The sequence below is a fragment of the Falco peregrinus genome, chromosome 4 (assembly GCF_023634155.1).
Source record: "Falco peregrinus isolate bFalPer1 chromosome 4, bFalPer1.pri, whole genome shotgun sequence".
NCBI classification, from domain to species: Eukaryota; Metazoa; Chordata; class Aves; order Falconiformes; family Falconidae; genus Falco; species Falco peregrinus.
In genome coordinates this window covers 32,866,249-32,882,834 of record NC_073724.1, presented here as the reverse complement: position 1 = coordinate 32,882,834, position 16,586 = coordinate 32,866,249, and the positions used below count along the sequence as shown (strand labels likewise).

The following is a 16,586-nucleotide window of genomic DNA, read 5'->3' as shown; positions in this document are numbered from 1 at the left end:
AGGTTTTTGCTTGTATTGTAATGGCTGCATCCTTGTAATACTATCAGCTCAGCTGGGCAAATGCTGTCTCAGTTAGGTTGATTTAAGCCTGGAATCATCCCACTGAATAGGAGCACTTGTCTGCAAGAGGAACTGTGTGTGCTGTGAAAAAGTGTGAATTTACAGAGGGCCTAGCTATGTTGCACCAGCTTTCTTTGTGGAAATCTGTGAAGGACAGCTTGATTCTCATTCAAAGTGGAGTGAAATATCATCCACAGAGACAAACACTGGATGAATTAACATGAAATAGCTAGGATAACATAAATTCATATCCCAGCTTGCTGCCAATGCAGGCAATGTCTCAAGAACTGCACTTGCACAAAATTAGTACATGGGAGATCAGAATCATACCGCAGGAATTGCACTTTCCAAAATGATACCTGTAATAACATATGATATAATGAAGGTGCAATGAATTTTCCTAACAGACAGTATTAAAAATAACAATGTACACTGCCCAACTCAACAGTAATGTCAACAAAGAGGCTGAGATAATTTCCCCCTGCTGACTTATTTTTTCCAGCTAGACCAATGAGCTCATCAGCTCCCATCTTCTGAAAAGCCAAGTGAAACTGCTAATCCGGACTCCCTTTGTCACAGGAGTTGCAATCAACCAGTTGTTGGCTAAATACGTGACCTGACCCATGTGGCCTCTCCCAGCAGGCACGATTTTAACTTGTAATGTATAGCAGGTTCAAAGTGCTACTGAATACACAGGCAAAGCAAGAGAATTTGTATCCAGTTGAAGCAAACATCTGGCTTCATACCCCATTCTCACTAAAATAATAAAATACTGCAGCAAGCCAAGATCCTTCAGCATGCAGACAGAACTAGCACCAAGCCTAACTGACACAGTTTTCACTGAGTTTATAGCAATTTAGTGGCATGCATTGTGCCAAACAGTTAAATCATCATTAGCATGCTGTTGCAACACACTGTGGGTTACTCTAACCGCTGTGCATCTTCGTAGTCCATAAAAAGGGCCCTGGAATACTACAGTTTTGCTGCGTGAATGTCAGATCTCAGAGAGCGTGTGTATGATTGGGCATCCCACAGGCAGTCTTGCCTGTCCCAAACATTTCTGTTGAGCAAAGAAAATGCACTGCAAACCCTACTTGCTTTTCCTACACTTGCCTGAGTATTTCTGGGAGCCCAGTTCACAGTGTAGGGTAAAATCCTATAGGATACTAATACCCTATAAGGTACTTATCTGTTCTCAACTGTGTTTCCAGGCAGCAGTGTTTGTCTCAGGGGAACAGTGTCAAGGGGACTGAGGGCTGTAGACCATTGATTAGTCTTAAATGCATCCTCATTTTTAAAGTGAGTGAAGTGCCCAAGCACAGTCTGACTTCATTTCATACCTCCAAGCACAGGTTCAAGAAAGCGTTAATGCTCCATGCAGGTGTGGTACCTGGTTTAAGAAGAACACACAAAGAGTGATACAGGATGGGATGTACTGGTGTAAGCACAGGCTGCACATATTGCAACACTTTCTTTACCTCCTGTCACACAGACTCTACATGTCTGTATCGTAACTGAACTACAGGCATGACAATATACCTCTTAAATATGACAACAATGCTGTCAGGTAGGTTCAGTATTTGCAATTATTGTTTTAAAGACTACTAAATATTACACATATATCACTAAGGTGTACTATGCCAGCAGATATTAACATCCGACTTGGGATCTTCCCAACAGAAAAACATACTGAAATTAGATATGTCAGCGTGTTAGGCATCTAGGCATTATACCAGCAGATTAATCTCTGGGATTGCTTTACATTTGAATATTAGCTATTCACACTCAATTGTAAGGCTGATCTCTACAACCATGCTTACAACAGCACCGGCCATCCCAGTCAGAAAGCCCCAGGCATGCCCATGTATTCCTCAACTTGCTGCCAGGATCAAAACCACAAGCATCCTGGCGCATTCACAACAAATAAAAATCTGCCACAGTCTCCAGAGAGAGAGTTGTGTTTTGTGCTGTATCTGCTTGGCAACAAAATAAGAGAAACCGCAATGTTTAATAATACGCTCCCAGTATCTGCTGTGTTTCACAGCTGTGGGTGGCTGTGCCCACAGACACACACCGCTGAAGAGAAAGTGTCCCCATACAACACACTGTATCGGTTGGTGCCTGCACAGAAGAAATTTTCAACTGGTGCTCAGAGCTTCATGCTATGAGACCACAATGTTATTTTTAGCTAGAGATCCTTCAGAAAGACTCTCTGGGCAGTGAAGCCTGTGCTCACGCTGCTTAATGCACAGACAGGAGAACAGGGTGCGCCTGGAAATCTGTACAAGGTTGATGTCTCATTTATGTCTCGTGTAGCGCTGCCAAGCACAGTTTAAAAGGGGGCTAGGTTCCTCCTAAGACTCATATGGATCTGCTGCACCACAGTCATTTTGATCCCAGTCTTCTGGCAATGGATGTCTGCCATAATATCCTACATTTTTTATGTTTCTAAACTTAACTTTTGGAAATGCAGCACAGGACTAGCTCTCTGTTCTCCTGTTAGTCTGTTTTGGTCAGGCGTAGTCCCTTCTGAGTTAAAAGTACACATTTGCACAGTGAATGCACTGAGAAAAAGGAATCACCCTCATGCTCTTGGTCTCACCCTAAGTGGTCGGGACACAGTCAGCGATGCTCGGGGTACATGATTCATCCCAATCATAAACTCCCCAGTACAACCTTTCCTCATGGCAAACAAGCAACAACAAGCCAATGTTTTAGAAAACGGTACGAATCACAAGCTAGTTTTAAGAGCATGAACTACATATCACTATTTCAATGAAAATCATTCTACATATAAATCCCTAGCTCTGAAGAAACACACACAAATATGCAAGACACATGTAGACACTCCTGTCATTTTTCTACCTATCTAAGGGGAAAAGAAAGGAGAAGTATTTTAAATAAGTAGGATTAAACAATGCCTCAGTATTCATAGTCCTAGTCCTCACCGTGATCCCTAATCAGCGGTGGCAGTAACATGGTTCACCACTTTTTATTTTTGGAGTCTGTGTATTTTAAAGCTATTCATTATAAAAAAATCATCATCTCACTTGATATTGCATTTCCAAATTATTTTTTTAACTCATACCAAATTCAATTCAAATCAATAGCATTTTATGATAATGATTATATGGATAATTTAGCACATACGTGGTTAACCTTGAATAGTCCCATTGATTTCAATAGAGTAAAAACTACTGATTCAGGCTTTGGGAAAATGCAGTTTTTCCTTGGATCACCCTTTTTTACTATTGAACCAATGTAATATTTGAGGTTTTGTTGTTATAGTGATAGCAAAAATGTCAGATAAGCACATTTTAAAAACAGAAATACATTTGAGAGAAAACCTGAGTGGCTCCTTTATTTGGAGAAAGGAAGATAAGCAAAGCAAGTTATAGTTCAAAATCTACTTTTATGTATAAAGTGAATATCTAATTCCACTTAAGAATCGGTAAAGGCTTGTTTTGGTGTTTAAATAGCAGGCTGTCAGCTCTGTTTAAACATGTTGACTTGCTCTCCTCTGTTTTCATGAAAGACCTGGCAAAAGTTAAAAGTCGTATTTCGTTCAGTACGACAGAAGGAGCTGAGCGTTAGTGAAACCTGGTTTTAGCTGCTGGAATATTTATGCCTGCACAGCGCGCTCATCTACCGACTACCCAGCCCTTGTGCAGATCCAAACCAAAAGCATTTGAGCCTAACCTGTGCCATACATGCAAGCCTGTGGTTCTGGGGCAAACAGCAGGGGAGCACCAAACTCCCACTTGTCTTCAAAGGGTCTCCCTGCCTGAGAGTCCCCTGCTCCTCCCGGGGATGCCTCTTAGTTGTCTTTAACTCAGAAACATCAGAACATCCCCAAGGAAGCACAGCGCTCTGACTAAGCTGTTATTTGATGAGACAGGGAGAAGGGTTTAGTTTTGCCGCATGGAGGATGCCAAGAAGAGGAGGGCACAGGGCTGTGGCTTCCCGCTACTGCTGCTGGCATGGGCTATAGACTGCAGGGTGTGCGGGGGGAGCCAGGACCACCCTCTGCACCAGGGGAGCTGCACAGGGTGGGACAGCCTGATGCCAGGATAGTAAAGGAATGACAGATGTGGCTGGCAAGATGAACTTCCCCTCCAGCGCACATACCCCACATATCACTAGTCAAGGAGGTGGTTTGATGCAGAGTTAACATGTTAAGGACCAGCGGGCTTGTCTTACATATGACATGCTTAGATTTGTATCAGCAGACAAAATTGCAAACTGATTTTCTCCACAAAGTAAGTTTTTGACAGATTTTACGCATGCTGCATAAAAAAACTACTTTGAGGTAAATGAAAGCCATGTGCAGTCACCTGTGGAAGGCTAATGTTTACCGTGTTACAGAACAGCCAAGTGACACACAGTACATGACAGCTCCTGAAGACCAAGGCACAGTGACTATATATAGGGCAAAAACATGTTTTAAATCTATTTTAAATTTCTAACACCACAAGCAAATACCATTTGCTTCTAGGAGTGTTGTCCTAGTGGAATATGGGCCCACGGAATATGGATTGGTTTACCACACTTCAAATTCCCCTTTTCTGGTGAGAAAGCTGCAACCAAAATATCTGACATACCCTTAAATTGTCCTGTTTAAGCAATGTTTGTTATTACCCTCACTCATAATACATAGGTCATCCATACATGAAACACAATGTTTAAAAAGTTGCAAAACTTCAGTTAAAGCATGTAAGACCAATTCTTTTTAATGATTAAAAAAAAAATATTTATGAGTTTGGAACTCAGCTTGGGCTTTCCACCAAGCACCCAGACTTAACTTATTCCAATTTAACTTAATCCATCTCTGCCAGTGTCCTCTGCCATAATGCAGAGGTCTCATGACCTGACAATGGCAGGTCCCCTCCCTGCCGCCCGTGCCTCTCAGCTATTGCCTACGTGGGGCATGTCATTTCTTAGAAGCCCCAAACGTGCATCGTCTCTCTCACAGAAAGACCTAAAATGACAAGTCATGTCAGTTCCTGCTGCCCTTCCCCAGGTCTTCACTGACCACCCAGGTCCTGTATGCAAAGCATACCACAGACATTTATTTTTCCTACCTGTATATACAGAGGTAGCAAAAGGTTTCTTTTCTCTAATTTCTGAACTTCCAATATATTTTCATATATGTGGAAGTTTCTTTTGAGGGACTTCACTACTTGAAGAAAATTGGGATGTCAGAGCCAAACTCTCAGTCCCTTTGACAGTCTGGGCCTCCTTGGGCAAGGCCCTCCATTAAACCATCACACACGCTGACTCCTCTGCAGCAAAAAGAATGCAGACAGTAACAGTCCTTCTGCTACTTTTTGCATAAATGCATGCTCAATAAATGTGCTGCATCACCTGTAGCACACTTTTCATATGAAACAAGTGTACATTGGAGCGCCACCAGTCAAGAGGAAATGCCTGACCTTTCTCAATGACTATACAGCACTTGGTTTCAATATTAAACTGTTTTCTGGACTGACTTCCTACAGATACAGCTCCTCTTTTCCAAAAAGCATTACATTTACTGAGTCATCCCGCTCTTCTGAAGCCAAGAAGCATGTACGCATGCAAGGATTTCACTGGTGTTTGTGGTGGTGAGGGGGGAACGTGGACACACATTGCCTGTGTTGCCATCACATGCTGGCCGGCTGCAAGCTCTACTTGCTGCTTTTGTACTGCACGGGAAAGGGCTGGCACAAGTGTCTAAAATATTCTGCCACCACTTGTGTTTTAAGTCTATTTGCTTCCCATGCATTAGTGGCTTCTTGGTGTTTGGGTTCCTCCAGGGGCTTCAAGAGAACTGGAGAGAAGGAGACCAGCAGGTGGAGGAGGTGGTTAGTTACCTCACCTTTGGGCAGAAACCACTGACTTTGGTGAGGACTCATTGGTACACTGAGTGAGGAGAGGGGCCTGAGGGCCCCCTTCTGCTCATCCCTGTGAGGAACAGAAATGCCAGGTGATGCTTGAGGGACTGCAGAAGATGCATGGCTGTGGAGATTGCTCAGGGAGAGACTGAGGGACTGAGGGGAGAAAAAAGAGAGGAAAAAAGGAACGATGAGGGAAGTGACATATCTGGGATTCTGCTCAGGTTAGATAAAATCATGTAGTTTTATTTATTTCTTAGAAGGGGAATGAAAGGAACAAAACACAAAAAGTTTCAAGACTATGACTGAGCTGCGCAAGGTTGAACTGGGACAGCTGAGCAGATGGAGTGACAAGAAAACCGTGTACTTCCAGGACAGTCTTGGAGTCACTTGGCAGTGTGAAAAAAGCAAAGGATGAATGGTGGAAATCACTGGGAAACCTGAAGCACCTGAGATACAACTGCAGGGTATGGTGAGGACCTGTTTGGGAGCCAAGGAAGTTATTGAAGAACATAGGGAAAAGGGTAGGAGCAATGGGCCCAGTTGTGGCTGAGGAGAGGGGAGGACGGGAGAGAAATTAAAAAAAAAAACAACAACAACCGAAATGGCAAAGGGGACACACTGCCAGGAGTGGGGAAAACAGGATACAAGATGAAGATTTGGGAGACCAAAAGATGCTGAGAGCTGTGCAGGCATCAGGAAGGTGATGCTGTGGCCTGGAGCAGGGTGACAGGTGAGACCTGCTGGAGGAGGCTGCCAGAGCCTGCACATGAGATGGATGAGAGGGGAGAAAGGGGCAGGGGGGCAGCAAGCTGGGGCAGCCAGCTGAGGGAAGGCATGCTGCTTCCCGGCACAAAGAGGCAGCAGAGGGGCAGCTGGACAGGGGGAAGAAGAAAGCTTAGCTCAGGGAATACAAGAGAGACTCAGTAAACTTCACATTTCTGTTAACTGACAACAGGAAAATTGGTGGGAAAGTACTTTACAAAGTCAAACATTTGTGTGTGTATGTGTTACCTTTGTGTGTGGACTGAAGGGCACCGGCGAGACCTGTGGAAGGACTGGTTCTCTCTCTTTGAAACTTTCTGTACGTAACCAAAGTTGACACTTCAGTTTTATTGAATATAGCAAATACTTGGGTGCTTGACAGGGAGGATAATGAAGGCTTTTAGGGCATCCAAATCTGGCTTATGTTGCAATTCCCTACCAGCACATTCTTCCAGAAAACTGAAGAAGGAGCTGAGCTGGGCACCTTACTGGCACTGAGGTGCACCCAGGGAGCCCCGTGTGCTGGCAGGTCCTGACCTGCGCACCCTCATCCTCTCATGGTTTTCGTGCCAGTTGTCAGCTGCTCTGCTTGGTTTAGCTACCCATTGCCTTCATGGTCGCTAACCTTCAGCAATTCTCTCACTTGCCATCCTGTGCTTTTCACTTCCATCATCAAACACATTGACCTCCCCTCTTCTTCTGTTTCCTAATGTCTTCTTTCTGACTTTCTTTCCCAACTGTCTCTGATCTCAGATCCCAGTTTTGCTGCTCCAACTTTCTGCATCTATAAAGCCCTTGTACAGATACCTCAGCTCACTTCTCCCCCTACTGCAACTCTCCACCAGGCAAGCCATGTGGTAGGTGTGCACATCCAACAAATTTATGTTTCTGAGAAGTGACTGGCACTTCTCTGCATCTGTGAGGTGCTCCTGAGAGTTCGGGTACCTGCAGGTACCTCCCAAAGCGTTCTGCACCTCTTCTGCTCCTGTGCCCCCTCCTGCCAGGCACAGCCCTATGCAGTCTGCTTCTCCCCCTGACTCTCCCCCCACCCGTGACTGAACCTCAGGGGGACCCTGCCTGAGTCCTACCCAACACTTCCACCTGCTCCTTCCCAGTCATCCCTGTGTGGACGTGCTCTGTTGACCATTTTCCCCTTCTCTCTTCCCAGAAAGGGCATACTAACAGGGAGGGACATGATGGGAGGACAGAGGGAGGCGGTAAGAAGAGCTGTTTGCAGTCATCCCTGTTTTGCTGAGTTTCACACAAGCCTGGCTATCATTTCCATTTACAGCACACTGCAAGCTCAAGCCACTCCTGTAACTGCTAACTGGTTTTCCCCTGCCAGCATCAGAGGCTAAATATAAGCCCGTGGAGCTGGCCCTGCATCCCTGCCCGTATCTGGCAGTGCCTGGCATTCAACCATGATTTCACAGAGCCGATGCTTTTCACGAACTTGGCAGCTGAAGAGAGCTGCCTCTCCCCACATAAACTGTAGGAGTTTCTGAAGGAATAGGAAACAGATTGCTAGTTTTCTCTTCAGTGCAAAGGGCAATGTTGCAATTTCCTTTTAGGTCCCTAAGTTAAATGTTGTGCTCCACGTCTGGGAAATAAAAAAAGTCATGCCAAAAACTTCTTCAGCCAGTGCTGCTTATTGTCCAGTGATTTGTTTTGTAACACTCCAGGCTTTTTGAGGAAACTGGTATTTTTGAAGGATTGGCAGTTATTAAACAGCATTTAATGCATAAGGGAAACTTATGATGGATATGTTAGCATCTGTGCCAGACCAAACATCTGTAGGTTTTAATGGAGCAGGCAATAGAAAATCAGAATTTTAATTCTGATTTTCAGCTGACACTGTAAGTCAGCTATTTTAAATTCAACCAAACTGGAGAATTTAATTTTTTGGTTCTTAGGGTCAAAAATGAATATCCTTAGTTCAGCAAAGTGTTCCACATGAACTAGACATGTGAATAATCTTGTCCTTAAATTACCTGTTTACACACTGATAAATGTGGATGATAGTTTTCAACAGCCACGGAGGCATATGCTAATTCAAAATATGCCCAGATGAACGGTGGGAGCCTGCCAAGTTTCATAGGTTTTAGGCTTCACTTTCACATTAGAAGTACCTGCATAAATCCAGAGCTGAAGCAAAAAAATTACCAGTTTGACATGACACGATATCCCTAGAGAAAAGAGCAGCTGCAGCCAGCTTGCCCTTCTTTGCTAGCTTGTCCCCGTGCAGCCCCTCTGCAGGGGCTCCAGCCATCGCCACGCATGCCCCGCTGCTGTGCACTCACAGCTGGACCTCTGGGCACCGAAGGGGACCTCTGCTCTTTTGGTTCCTGCTGGGGCAGGAGGTCTCTGGGAACATCTCTCCTGGCTTCAGTTTTTGGCATTCAGTTTTTGCCAGGGAGGGCTAAAAGGAAACCTGCCGCAACATAAAAACCATCACGGTAGTAACACACTTCAGACTGTATGTGTATAGTCATCAATGACTGAGTTATTCTGACTTAATGAGTTACCTTTCATGAGCTAGGTTACAGTAACCTGCCTTAATTAAAGAATAAAACAAATTAGAATAAACTACCATGAAGGTGATTAAAACCAAAGCACAATGTGGTTAAAACAGAATGTCATATTTTAACAGGTGGGGTAGGCAAAAGATGTTCCTGCCTACAATTACGCAACCTGAGCTTAAGAGTGCAACTTGGAAAGCCACGGTAATTTACTAACTTCAGATTGTCCTATTGACGCAAAAGCTAAGGATTCAACACCTACAGAGGCTGGTACCCTTCACTATAGCTTGTTTGTTCTTGGAAATGGCTGATGCAGAAGGGATATCACAGAAAATGGGATGAATGAAATCCAGTATTACAGAGCATGTTGAACGGAGTATTTTGCAGACACACTGTCTAAATCATTAGAATGGGCTTCTGACTGGATAAACTGAACTACTCAGAAAGTAATTCCTGAAAATATGAAAAAGTGGGTAATCACAAAACATGGCTGACCAACTTCAGTTATTGCACCTTGGAAGGGCAGTGATGGTCTCAGGATGAACTTAAAGAAGAGGAGAAATGGTGTGAGATAAACAAGCTATATTTCAGCAAGGACAAGGGCAAACTTCTACATGCTGGTTGGAATAACTGATTGTGCAAACAGGGTAGAAAGTGACATGAAGGATCTGTGAATTACCACATGCCACCAATCAAATGCCAACCATTTCATACTACTGAGAAAAAAATGAATGTCATATGGGGATGTATGAACAGGATTGCCATATGTAAGACGTGTGAAATCATCCTCGTACTCTACTGGCTGCTGAAAGCCTCAGCCTGTATCCTGCACCCGGATTTAGGCACTGCACTCCACAGAAGATGTGGAGCAGCCAAAAGCAAGAAGACTGCTGGAAGTCTGGTAAGCACAGTATGAGGAGACCTGGGATGATAGGCAAGAGAGAATGGTCCCAAACATGCAAAGAAAAAGAAAATAAATTGCTTTCCAGATGCAGTGGATAAACAAGGAGGACTGCTGAGTTGCAGAAGGGGAATTCAGGTTAGACAAAATGCAGATGCCGTAGTGGTAGTGCAGCGAAACGCAGGGGGAAGTGGCCCAAGGAGGAGACAAAGTGCATGGTGAGAAGTATCTGTTAAGAAAGACATAACCTTGCCCTGCCGCAGAGGGCAGATGATGTCTGGAGACTGTGTCCCCCCGGCTCTGTAATGCTGACAACAGGCTAAAAATCCTCAGCTGTTATAAACTGGGGAACTTCATTAATGATTTATACCAGTAAAGGGGCCTTGCCTGAAATGTGTCCAGTGCAATCATTTTTTCTAATTTTTGCTTTTAGCCATGAGATTATGAGTAATAGCTACCGGGCTACACTGTTAGCCAGAAATCCTTTAGCTTTCTAAAGGTCAGTTAATCTATGATCTAATCTGATGGTCACTGAAATTAAGTGGAAGCAGTTCAGCAGGCTATAATGGAGAGTGGTTTGTGTCTCTAGCCTTCAGATACCTTGAGTTAAACGACCCTTTATAAGCAAAACAGCATGTAGGCATGAAATAAATTTTGAAATGCATGCTGAATCTTTCTGTTATACTGCAGGGAAAAAAAGGAAACCCTGCCTTTCTAGCTATCTGCCGGTTTAAAACAGTTCTCATTAGAAACTACAGAATGTCTTTAGTGCCTGCTGTTCACCTGTATCACCTGTTGATATTCCTGTCCCTCGGGAGAGATTTTATGCAGCTGGGGAAGCAGGCTAGATTCACATGAACTTGGCTGCTGTCTTGACTTGTTCACAGTGAGAGCTGAGCTGCATATTTGAAATTTACTCTGTTTAAGAGGGGAATACTTCAACTAAGCAAGACCAAAAAAAACCCCAGAATAAAAAAGGCAAAGAAAAGCAGAGTTGGCCATACAGCTCAGCAGTTAAAGAAGCACTAAACTCTTCACAGTTATCCGTGAGTTTTCAAGGATTTCAAGTCTCAGCATAGTCACTATTAGTGAATTAAAGATCTGAAAGGTTGTCCCAGTGAGCAGATGCTTTGATCCCTAAACACAGCTGACATTTCATATTTTTGAGTCGCTCTCCCCAGGTACTTTCATTTCATATGACTGGACTTTAGACTGATTTTCAACTACTCCTACAACACACCTGGAAATACCCTCCTATGTAATACTGTATGTAATATACACTACTTAGTGTGAGGAATTACATTTTATAACACATGCACAGGCATAAAAACCAACAAAAGAAACCAAAGACTCAAGTCAGAAAGCTAGCCTTCTTTTGACTCTGACTTTCTTGTGCTGCATTTCCTCTAGATTATGATACAGTTTAATTTTCATGGATGTCATCTGAAAATGAGAGCCGAAGTAATGTAGCTGAATTCTCTTTGTCACTGAATATATTCTGTATGTTAACTGGTAGTGCGATGCACTGAAGCATAGTCTTTAATTAAAGTGCCACAATACCACAGCTACAGTACACGCATGGCGTAGGAACCCGGTGCTGGATGTAAAAATAGCTGTGCTGAAACATGTCATATCACTACACGATGTTACCAAGTCAGGGGAGACAATCTTACACTTGAAACCTGAAGTATTACTGAGCACTGATTTTCAGCAGGGGAAGCTGTGATCAAATCAATGCATGTATTCTTCTCCACAAATGAATAATGGTGTGAATGAGGACATATTAAACACCTACAGCGCACAAAGCTTTTCACACTGGTTATGAACCAAACACAAACAAACAGGCTGTGAACTCTCCAGAGCTCTCGTTTTGTCTCCATGAAGTCCTGCCTGTTTGGATACAATGCACGGCATCCCCACAAACTTCCTGGTGCCAGCATGAGAAGGCACTGATTTCGGTCGGGAGCAAGCTGACCGCCCTTCTCTCTTCCTCTTTCCTACTCTTGAGGAAAATAAAACAAAACTACCCTGTACCTGTACCCCACAGTGAGTGAAGGCGGTATGAAAACCAGAGAGATGAAGACGCCTCTGCTGGCACCAGAGCCTGGGACCAGCTGATGCCACTTCCCTCTGCAGCCCTCCGCTGCAGGATGCGCTGGTGCTAACCGGACAGGTCCATTCCTCACCGGGGGAGGCAAATCTATCCATTCCAGGGCTGTGAAACCCTACCTACGCTTACTCAGCCAACACAGGGGCTTCAACAGAAACACAACCCAGAACTGACCACTGCCCTTATCCCATGGACAGACATCTGCCAAGCCAGGACAGCACCACTCTGCTCTCTGAAGGAACCAGCACTCTCCAAATGCCCAAAGCACGCAGCCCCTTTGACTTGCTGGCACAGCTGACGCTGGCACTGCTTCATGGGGACCTCTGCAAAGGGTTCCCTTCAAGGCTGGACACCAAAACCAGAATCAAACATCCACAGAAAAGCAGCAGCTGGGCTCCCCCTCTGCACAAGGCATGGCATTTGCACATCCTTGTTCCTTGCTACCGAGCAGGCACCACATCCTATGGTAGGGTGCTACACCACACCAGAGCCCCAGGCATGATTTTAATGTCCTGGCACGGTACAAACAGTTTAGGAGAAGAGGCTGTGTGGATTTGGCACAGGGCAGCATTGCAGGGAGGAGGCACTGGGAGCCATGCAGTGATGGTTCTCTGCCTGCTGGGAAATGCGTCAGGGAGGCACAAACACACAAAAGAGAGAGGAGATAGGAGATAGTTACCTAACATGACGAAGGGGATTCCCAGGAAGGTGGAATTGTATTTCCCACCAGTGAGATTGATGATCCCAGCTGCAGTCAGGGTGGCAAGGGTCACGGTCAGCAATCCCAGCAGGCCAAGCCAGGGTTTGCTGCGGACACAATCCTGCATGGAGCAGCAAAGAATGGCCAAGGTGACCACAAGGACCAAGCTTGTGATCAGGTAGCGTTCTGACACCCTGCTCGTCTTCTGGAAATCCTCCTTCAGCGAAGAAGAAGTGAAAGGATACATTTTGACTTTCCTGTTGGATTTCTGGAAAAGTTCAACAGTGTCACAAAAAATGGATTCCCATTTCTCTGCCACCATGTCATTCAAGGAGTTGATTGCCTGCAAGTAGTAGGTGAGCTGAATGGCTTCTGCAGACTTCACCCGGTCTTTGCTGTGCACAGTAACCCCACCAAGCTGATGCCCATTATACACTTCCCTGCCATCCTTTAAGTGAGTAATCGGATAAGTGATTGCAAAATTAGTTCGATTAGAAGAACGAGCAGCCTTTAATTCCTCCAGTACATGCACTATGTCGTCCACTATGCATGTCTTGTCATTGTTCAGGATACATATATGGGCAAACGTGTAATTGAAACCAGGTCTTTGAACTTGGATCCTGGTCACAGCAGAGTGCAACTACAAGGGAAAGAGAAATCACACACGTTATTCATCAGTTCATCTTGCACAGTAGCAGCCAGAACAACAGCGGCTCCTCACCTTGGTCCCTTTCCTATTTGATGTAAATAACAACAACAAAATTTCTGGTGACTGCAGTGTTAACAGCAGAATAATTGCAAAAAAAGGAAACATGCATTAGAACAGCAGTATTATTCCCCTACGCCCTTTGCCAGTAACTCGCATCCATGCCATGTGCATATGCCGTTTGGCCTCTCTAAAATAAACAAAACTCAAAAGGCCCAGACCTCCACTTTCAAGTGATCTGGGCGAACATAAAAGGGAGAACTACTGCCTGACAGTGTCTGGGGACACTGTTGTGCTCGGGTTTGCAGAATTACTCTCTCGACAGACAGACTTCAGGTACAGGAGGAAGAAGAGCAACGTGACCAGGGGTGCCACCTGTGCAGGATGTGCAGGCAGCCTGGGGACTAGCACTCACTTGGAGTAAAGGGCCAACCACAGCTGCACGTCTTAAGTGCAAAGGCTGTCAGCATAGCAGGAATAAGATAGCTGGCAATAATTAAATTTTCCCTCTTTTCCCTTCCTTTTTTCCCCCATCACATCCTCAGCAAGTCTAAGAGTGGGAAGCAATGGCAGAGACTGCCACGGGTTTTCTCTTTCTCTCTCCGAGACGTTCTGTTAATCAGTAAAGCCGCCTAATTTTAGGGCCTGTGGGTTATTACTACTTATTGCTTGGTCTAGCAGATCTTAGTGCAGTCTCCTTTGTTAAGTTGTTTTGCATCTTCTGAAATTTGCCATGCCTGAGTTCTGGCCCAATGTGCATTCAGTTATTTTTGACCATCAGAAAGTCAGAAGAATCACCCTCTCTTCCTGAAAAATCACAGAAAACTTTTGCAACTTTTTCTAAATCTGTTTTAGTCAACACATAAGAAGCAAGGAATTACCCTCTCTTCCTGAAAAATCACAGAAAACTTTTGCAACATTTTCTAAATCTGTTTTAGTCAACACATAAGAAGCAAGAAATCTAAAAGATGGAAAGGGAATAGCCCTAACAGGCTAGGGTTGCAGTATTTTTCAAAAGTAAAATACTGAGTTTGCCAGTGTTGGGAGCCTTAGCAAAGAGCAAGCTGGGTTTTTTGCACATTTTCCTTGCAAAACATGCAGGCCTCCCCCCCCCCCCCCCCCCCCCCCGCCATCACCATTTAACTCCTTCTGTGCCGCCCTAGCTGTGTAGAGAGTACCAAGACCTTCTGTAAGGATGCTGCTGAGGCCAAGACTATGTTACCCAATGCCAGAAGCCTGAGCAGACTTTTCCTGCAGCTGTGATGTTCTTCACAGCAGGTAGCCACAGAGTTCAGGAAGGGGCTCCCTCTGCTATTTTCTAGGTGGCACAGGGGGTACCCGATATCCCAGAAGCTGGGGGTCCCTGCACACCACTCCATACATGCTTTGTACATGGCTCAGTGAGGTACAGGATTCTCTCGAGGTGTGAGCAGGGAAAAAACAGAGGGGCCTGCACCTTTTGTGCTGCCTGGTCCCAATGAGCCTGTGGATGTGGCAGTCTGTGCAGCCCGGTCACTTGGGTGGCCAGGTCTGCTGCCACTGGGGGAGCAAATCACCCGATCTGCTTTGAGGAACTGCACGGATTTATCCTTTGGTCCCTTTTATACCAAGGGAAATGGTCATAGATGCATTGCAAAGGTGTGAGAAAAGCAGGGTTGATAAAAGAGAAGGAGAAGCCTCCTTCACCTGCAAAGCAGGAGAGCACAGCTCTTCCAGAAAGCCAAAGGCCCAAATTAATGATGACTCCCAACACCTTTTCTTAAAAGGGGGAATATTTATTTTCTGCCTTCACGTTTTGAGCAACACACAGAGAACTGGCTATGGGGACACGATCCCTTTTTTTTTCTACTTGCATGTGCTGGTTTCTGCTGTAATTCAAACTGGGCAGGAGGCTCTTATGCCCAGTAAAGAGGTTGGGATCAGGTGATATTTAATGGAATTAGCTCCTTTCTGAAGACAAAACAGATTTAAGAAATAGAAGATAGGGTAGATGCCAGTGGCAGAGCTTATATACTTCTTTGGTGGCAATGGTGGCAATGGACAAAATGTCTAATAAACATGGCTAAAATCCCGCGTCTGTTGAAATTAAAGTCATAATGACTTCTGTGTGGTATTTCAGACCTATTTGCAGGAAAAAACCCACATTTATATGATACTATGAATATGACTGGTTTGTGATTACATTGCATAATTTGTGCTGGGTATAAATTTAGTTATGTTGCCTCCGTTCCTCAGGATGATATGACATCATATAGGCAAAGATTACAAAATTCCTATATTATCAACTTGTTCCTCCAGCAGCTTGGGGTTGTATTTTTCCACATTTGAGCATCTGAGTAGTTTTTATTTTTGATAGACCAACAGTTCAATATTGACATTAGAAAGATAGGTTTGAGAAATGAACTGAACTAACAAATCTTTTCACAGGACTGTGAGAACACAATACGTGGCTACGGTGAGAAGCAAAATTCTCTGTTGTGGTGGGAGAACAAATAAGTGTCTGTGCAACAGATCAGGGGCTTTTGCACAACTTTCTTCTAAAACAAAACAAATTAAAAGATTTGCAGGAATGTGCTAAAGGAATGAACCTGTACGGCGAATTCTTCTTTCCAGTTTGTGTCTGCAAAGCTCCACTTTGCAAGAGCTCTTACGGGGTACAAATTCAAATGTTTATCGCTACAGTTTGGGGAAAATGGCCTGATTTACTGAATCAAAGACAGATATTTGATTTTAAATTTTTTACAATTGCAGCTGTATGGTTTGCATTGACAACAGTTGTAAAATCAGATGCCATATAAAGAAGTGCAGCTGAGGACAATTAGGAGCAATAGAAGGAATCTCCTGCCTGTATTAGATTCACAATACAACTCATTCAGAGAGGATCCATCGAGTGACACAATGCAGGAGAAACTAAACTGTGATGCAACTTTTGCCAAACAATGTGTGTTGCTA

General features: G+C 44.3%; 1 protein-coding gene across 1 annotated transcript in view; it reads right to left on the bottom strand.

The window, feature by feature from the left end:
* PTCHD1 (patched domain containing 1) overlaps positions 1 to 16,586 on the bottom strand; it is a 35,491-nt gene that overhangs the window by 7,618 nt on the left and 11,287 nt on the right. The window contains exon 2 of the mRNA XM_055802753.1: positions 12,908 to 13,568. Within this exon, the coding sequence (XP_055658728.1) occupies positions 12,908 to 13,568 (661 nt within the window). The remainder of the gene's footprint in view (positions 1 to 12,907; positions 13,569 to 16,586) is intronic.